The sequence below is a fragment of the Haliaeetus leucocephalus genome, unplaced genomic scaffold (genome assembly GCF_000737465.1).
Source record: "Haliaeetus leucocephalus isolate CR32 unplaced genomic scaffold, Haliaeetus_leucocephalus-4.0 Scaffold450, whole genome shotgun sequence".
NCBI lineage: Eukaryota > Metazoa > Chordata > Aves > Accipitriformes > Accipitridae > Haliaeetus > Haliaeetus leucocephalus.
The window spans coordinates 21,734,533-21,741,399 of NW_010972886.1; the positions used below are offsets into that span (position 1 = coordinate 21,734,533).

A 6,867-nucleotide genomic window follows, 5' to 3' on the forward strand; every position below is an offset into this window, starting at 1 on the left:
GGCCCCTCGTCCCCGCTCTCTCCCGGGGGTGCGGAGCCGGCGGCGGAGCGGGGAGCGGGGCGGGCGGAACGTCCGAGTTGTGATCTGGAGGTGGGGAGAGCAGCTGCGCTTTTCGGAGAGGAAAGGAGCTTGGTGAAATCAGCTACGTAAACGTCCTTAGTCTCGCTTTCGGTTTAACCCTCTTTTTCTTGAGCTCTCATCCTGGCGATGGAATGTGTGTGTGCATATCTGTATTCACCTGTAAAATTTGCCTCGTGAAAGACGTAGTCTCTCAGGACTTTCATGAAAACTATGGTTTGCCTTTTAAAAGTAGCAATTCTTTGGGTTTTTTTCTTGTATTGCGTATGTCCTTTTAATTGCATCAAAGAATTTGAACTTTGTGCTAATGTGCACAGGCAGTATTTTAGTGCAAGATTAAGGAACTCTGTTAGCTTTAGCAAACTATTTAATTCCTGACATAATTCAGCAGGTCCAACTCATTTATTTCATGTGCTTATAAAAATCACTCACAGTCAGTGTCCATAAACATAGATCTGTGCCAAACCACTCAGTATTTGCATGCTGTGTTTTTTCAGCCTGTAGTGTAACTTCTCATTTTGGCTTGGTCCTTCCAGATGATATTTATATACTGAATTCTCTGACAGTATGTATGTTTGGGATGGTAATGAATGACAAGGCAGGGTATCCAGAACAGCTGAGATAGCAAAATCAGGCAAACCCACTGTTTCTGATGCCGTTATCCTTATGTGCTTTGTGAGGGTACTACCATCAAGAGGTCCTTCTTTTGGTTACCTTGGTTATAGCTAGAAGTAATAATCTGTTCCAGTATGGTAGGAAGGCTTGCTGTGAATTTTGTTAGCAGGAGCATTGAGCTAGGAGCGGATGTTACATGCTTCATGTCTGTAACATCTCCCTAATGTTACACTTGTTTCCCATCTGTGACTTTCAGATTCAGGAAGAGACAGAAATGTGGAAAATAAGGGAGTGGGAGAAGCAGACAGAAGAGACTTACTGGAAAAGGCAAAGCAGAATGCTGTCGGACACTTCCAGGTGGGTTTTAATTGTGTAGTGGAGATAATTGGCTTGACTTAGTTGCTTAATTGCTGAACCCTTTTGTGTTATAATACTTTAAGAACATTCTGTGATTACTATGTGTTTACAATATATGAAGACAACATAGACTACAGTTATATTTATTTTCTCCTTAATGAGCCCCTGGAAAGAGGTCAGACCTGTGCTTAAGTCTGACCTTTTATCTCTTTATCTGGATGTATAGCCTTCAAAATACAACATTAAGTAGGCCAGGCACTCTGAAGCAGCATGGGTAGGAAGTGCTTGACTAATATGTCAGAATGTTGTGAGGAAAGTCTAATGTATTGCTGTTTAGGTTAGCAGTAAACAAAACTGTTATGATGTGGGGTCCTGTGCTATTGTAACACACCAGTATTGACCACTGCTTGTGTGGTGTCTGTGAAGTCATTCTGACATGCCTGAGGATCTCACAAGCTACATGAAAACAAACTGGGTTTGGGGGAGGGTTGGGGTTTGGGGCAGAAGGGGGAGAGCTTAGTACCGTGAAGACTTTTCAGAAGCATGAACGTTACAGGAAGTGGTTTTAGTATCTCAGGGAAGAACACCATTCAGACTTATGCTGAGTCCACAGCTGCTGCTTGGCTCAGCAAGTGCGGCATTTCAAGTGAGAAACAAAACTAGAGCCACAGGCATGTGAGATCACTCAAAACTGCTGGGGCTTTCTGTGGATTTGGGGTCTTAGTCCTGGATTTGGGGTCTTAGTCCTGGTACCTGATCAAATTGCAATTCTAGTAAGTCTGTTCTACTTCTTCAGTGTGCCCTTTGCTGCTTTTACTAGCATACGTCTCATTGCATATTGTTAGTCTGCTCCTGCAGAGTATTGTAGAGGAGGAGAACTGCATTTGTTGTAATAAGCATGATAACCCCTTCCTCTAATTTTGCATTGTGAGCACCTCTGTCTAGAATTTTGCTGTGCACAGAGAACCGTAGTAAGTGTTGAAAACCAGTGTTAGCTACTGAACTGGTTTTGTGAGAGCTGTTAATGGTGACTGTCTGTTAAAATGATAGCTGGTCTTCTTGCATAGATGGACATCCAAGACTTGCTGGATTTTTGCTCCTCTCGCTGGACTAACCCCTTGCTCAGAAAGTTTCTCCATCAGAGCTGACAGCTGAAGGACACCTGTTCTCTTTCTGCAGCAGTCGGATGCGCAGTGATGGCTTTGATGAGGAGGGCCACAGGGCTGACTGGAAAACAAAGAACTCACAATTTCTTGACCTAGTTGAAGATGACCTCCTTAGGGCCCGATCCTGGAATAAAAAGCTATATGAATGTGAAGCCAACATGCCAGACAGGTCTGTGGGGGAATTAATATTCTGTGATTGTAACTGTAATTTGAACACCTTTTTGGAGTCATGTACCAAAAAGTTAGTACATTTCTTTTTTTCAGTATGTAATTCTATAAAATAACATGTGATCTTATTTTGAGAATGAGTAAGTAACATGCACGAACTTTTGCAGTGTCACAGAATACCTAGTTTGAGTTCATCTATAGAGTTCCTAAGCCACAGTAAGCAGCAACAGTTCTGCCCTAAGCTTAGCAATTAAGCTTAGTATTTATTACTTTGCCCAGGGAACTTAAAAAAATCTTGAGAAATGCAAGTTAGTGCCCTCCAGGCTTATTTTAAAGAAATTTGAGTTGTAGTTTTCCCTAATTAGAGATAGAAAAGAGACTGAAAACATAAGGTGTATTTAAATAGTACCAACCAATCGATCATATTTCCTTCCTTCTTTGTTGGGAAGGTTCTGATAGCTCTTCTTTGCTATCTAAACTCATGTTCATTCTGTGGCTCTGTCTTTTCAGAATTATGTTTTTTCCTTAAACACCTTGTCTCTTTCTAATAGATGGTCCTGCTTTCTTCCAGGTGGGGTCACAGTGGTTATAAAGAGTTGTACCCTGAAGAATTTGATACGGATAGGTAAGGCAAGCAGGCTTACTAATGTATCCAGAATCTTACTTCTGTCAGGTTATGCAGGGAATTTTACAAACTGAATTTTAAGTTTTGAGTATAGATCAGCCTTAAATGTAAAGCAGCACTGTTTAGTTACAGACACCCACTGAAAAAAATTCTAGTCCATTAATGTGGTTCCCCCTTGTCTGAGTCTTAGGAAGGGATTGCATCTTTTATAGTAATCAGACATTCAGCTTGAGCTTGAGTTACTAAAATGGAGGGTCTGCATGGGCCAACGGAGAGCCAGAGTAGTAGGCTGAATCCAAATCAGCTCAGTATACACCCTCTCAAATATCACCTCCAGGTTCTCCTTTTGTCCTGGTTTCAGCTGGGATAGAGTTAACTGTCTTCCTAGTAGCTGGTACAGTGCTATGTTTTGAGTTCAGTATGTGAAGAATGTTGATAACACTGATGTTTTCAGTTGTTGCTCAGTAGTGTTTAGACTATAGTCAAGGATTTTTCAGCTTCTCATGCCCAGCCAGGGCACCTGACCCCAACTGGCCAACAGTGTATTCCATACCATGTGACGTCCCATCTAGTTTAGGAACTGGGAAGGGGGGGGCAGGGAATCGCCGCTCGGGGACTGGCTGGGTGTCGGTCGGCGGGGGGTGAGCAATTGCCCTGCGCATCATTTGTACATTCCAATCCTTTTATTACTACTGTTGTCATTTTATTAGTGTTATCATTATTAGTTTCTTCTTTTCTGTTCTATTAAACCGTTCTTATCTCAACCCAGGAGTTTTACTTTTCCTGATTTTCTCCCCCATCCCACTGGATGGGGGGGGAGTGAGTGAGCGGCTGCGTGGTGCTTAGTTGCTGGCTGGGGTTAAACCATGGCACCTTTCCATCACAGTGTACCCGTATTTTCTGTTTCTCCTTATTTGGAGAATATAAATTCTTGCAGTATCCTGGAGAGTGGAGACTTAACTGTAAAATAAGATCTTAGACAAAATTCATTATTTTTAAACTACACCTAACAGAATCATCAAGTACAATATTTGTCAGGCTTACAGATTTGAAGTAACCTGCTATAAATGAGTTTTCATCACTCGGTGGCTTTCAGTACACATTCTCCTTGGTTCTGGCTCAAATACCTTAAACAGGGGTATTAGTAAGGTGTGGACCCAAGCTCCTAATAAGTACTTGAAACAAAAATGCAGCTACCATGACTGTCACAGGATCTGCTCCCCTGCTCTAGCCAAATGAATTGCTGGGCTTGCTTAAAACTTTGAGACAGAAAGAGGCTCAACTGCTATGAGCCTGCCTCTCTGCTTCCTTTTGATCATCCTCTGTTCTTTTTACAGTGACCAGCAAGAAGGAGATGAACAAAATGCTGTCAATGGGAAGAAGAAATCTCATCTGGGAAAGCAAACTGCCCATGAGTCGCACAAACGGAAAAAAACAAAGAAGTCACACAAGAAGAAGCAAAAAAAGCGATCGCACAAAAAGCGAAAGAAAAAGAAAAAGGAGCAGGGGAGAACATCATCAGATTCTTCCCAGGAGAGTGAGTGCTCAGAAGAGGAGACTTCAGGCACCCAGAAAGGGAAACACAAGCGCAAGAAAAAGACCAGGAAAGTGCCTGCCAGGGAACCTACCTCTTCTTCTGGGCAGGAAAGTGACTTTTCTCATGCAAGCAGCTCAACCACCAGCAGCTCTGAGGACAGTGAATCTGAGGAGAAAAAAGAGAAACGGCCCCCAAAAAAGAGAAAGAAACGTCAGAATTCCATGTCAGAGAGGCACAGTGAAGTACCAGAGAAGAGGAGCAAGAGGAAGAACTGGAAGGTGGCCGCTGATGAAAAATCAGAGGATAGCTCAGATGAGGACTGATGAGTCTAGGCTGCAGCTCAAACAGTAAGGTAGAGGACAGAGACAGATATTTATCTTTCAGCACTGCCCCATGGTACAACTTGTTTCAACACTGTGGTTTATATACATCCTGCCAGCCGACAAGGGAGAAACTGAACCTTGGCAGCCTCCAGTAGGTGCCCCCTTGCTTTTCATTGACTTGACATTCAGAAACCCGGGGGAGCAGTTGCCTGTCTCACAGGTTGGCTAGTCCTGCCAACTTCAGATTTTTTTTCTGTGACCAGGTTGACCTCTGATGCACGAAAACGTTATAGGCTCTCTGCAGGGGGAAAACAAGCATGTTTGCACCTTTTTTTTTTTTTTTTTTTTTTTTAAAATTAAGTTTTAACAGATTGGTTTTTTGGGTTACTAAATCAATGATCAAGACTTGCAATAGGAGAGGGGAGAGACAAAAAGTCTGATAATAGAGGAAGTGTCACTGGATTTAACCCTACAGTAGCTTTGTCTTCCCATCCTCCAACAAAAGCAGACCTGTGTGGCAGCATGCACACGGTCAGCTGGATGCAGAAGGGAGCACAAAGGAATCCTCTGATTCCAGCTGAAGGTGCACTGACTCCTTCCATAATGGTGAAGAAAAGACACCGGTGCATTTGCTTGTTTTAGACTTCTCTCCAAATCCTGGCATGGGCTGGCCATTGTGTCTGCCTTTCCTTCATTCTCTCTAGGGGGATGCTGAAACCGTTTGTGCTGACAGAGAAGCCTCGGTGGGTGTTGTGTTCTGTCTCTGGTCTGCCCAATGTATTCCTGGAGAAATTGGTTCTGGGCCGTTCTCCCTGCAGTTGAACAGCCAAGCCTTTTAACAAAATAAATAAATCCAGACATGTTCGATGCTTTTGTCATTGTTTTGGAGTAAAGCCCGGGGACAGAGCACAGGCCTGAGAAGCCTAGGTGGTCCTTGTGTTCTCCCTGTGCCATGCGTTTCTGCCCAATCAAACCAGGTGGCTGTGGAGGGCTTGGAGGAAATGAAGTAAGGGAAGCTGGAGTGGAAAGCAGCCATTGGGGAAATGTACTGTGCTGATGCGATTGTTGTGTGTTGGTGACCAAGCACAGCTCCAGCTTTATGCCTGAACAAGTACAAAATGGTGTCAGTGCTGTCCCTAGGTCCTCGTTCCAGGTCCTGGTCACAGTCCCTCTTTCCGTTTCAAGTGAAAAGATGTTCTCTGCATGCCCTTGTCTGTTGGCTAATGCCAGAGGCTTGGAGAAAGCAGTATTGCAGGCTCAGCGTGCTTTCAGCTGCTCGCTCTTTATCACAGCCACTTCTCTGCCGGTCAGTCACACAGTAGCAATGCAACTGCTTTATGTACATCATAGGAAATGTTCAAGAAGGGGTTTATTTTGTATAGCTCCCCTCGTACAACGGTTTTTCATTAGCGGGGGGGTGAGGGGGAGCACCCGGATCCCCTGTGGCCACTCCTGCGGGTTTTGAGATAGGACCAAGCATCTCCGAATGGGGATTCGATAGGACCGAAGTCTCTGCCCAGCCACCTGGAGGTCGCAGGCGCGGCCTCGTCTCGGCCTCCCGCCGCCGGCTCCGGGAAAGGCCGCAGTTGCGCAACCCGCCGCAGCAGCAGAGCCTGCCCTGCCGCCGTTGCCACCGCCTACCCCCCTGCCCGGAAGCGGAAGGGCTGCGGCGGCCACTTCCGGCTCCGGTGCCCTTGGGCTGGCCGGGGACGATGGCGGCCCTGGTGCTGCTGCGGGCGGGGCTGGCGCGGCCCCGCGGCGCCCAGATGGGTGAGTGCCCGCCGGCCCTGCTCCCGGCTGCCCCGGCGTCCCGCCCTGCCCTGACACCCCGTCCCCGTTCTCTCCGCAGCTCTCCTCGGGAGGAGCCTTGGCCGCCGTCCCGCGGTCCTGGCGGCCGTCGCCGATCGGAGCGCCCCGGCCCGGCAAAGCCACAGTCCGCCCCAGCAGGGCCACGGTACGTCCCGCGCCACGGGGCAGCCCCCGCCGTGGGTGGGTGTG

At 46.3% G+C, this 6,867-nt stretch overlaps 2 protein-coding genes across 5 annotated transcripts in view; both read left to right on the forward strand.

The window, feature by feature from the left end:
* LOC104836407 (chromosome unknown open reading frame, human C11orf57) overlaps nucleotides 1-6,156 on the forward strand; it is a 6,819-nt gene extending 663 nt beyond the window's left edge. For 2 of the 4 annotated variants that reach the window (XM_010575010.1, XM_010575009.1), the window contains exons 2-5: nucleotides 950-1,050; nucleotides 2,230-2,385; nucleotides 2,956-3,009; nucleotides 4,347-6,155. In XM_010575010.1, the coding sequence (XP_010573312.1) occupies nucleotides 968-1,050; nucleotides 2,230-2,385; nucleotides 2,956-3,009; nucleotides 4,347-4,869 (816 nt within the window). In that variant the 5' untranslated portion in view covers nucleotides 950-967 and the 3' untranslated portion in view covers nucleotides 4,870-6,155. Of the gene's footprint in view, nucleotides 1-949; nucleotides 1,051-2,100; nucleotides 2,386-2,955; nucleotides 3,010-4,346 lie in introns of those variants that run through there. The other 2 variants (XM_010575011.1, XM_010575012.1) reach the window with 2 other exon arrangements.
* A 424-nt stretch (nucleotides 6,157-6,580) lies between these two features.
* Nucleotides 6,581-6,867, forward strand: part of SDHD (succinate dehydrogenase complex, subunit D, integral membrane protein) — a 5,645-nt gene continuing 5,358 nt past the window's right edge. The window contains exons 1-2 of the mRNA XM_010575017.1: nucleotides 6,581-6,639; nucleotides 6,719-6,823. Of these exons, the coding sequence (XP_010573319.1) occupies nucleotides 6,582-6,639; nucleotides 6,719-6,823 (163 nt within the window). The 5' untranslated portion in view covers nucleotide 6,581. The remainder of the gene's footprint in view (nucleotides 6,640-6,718; nucleotides 6,824-6,867) is intronic.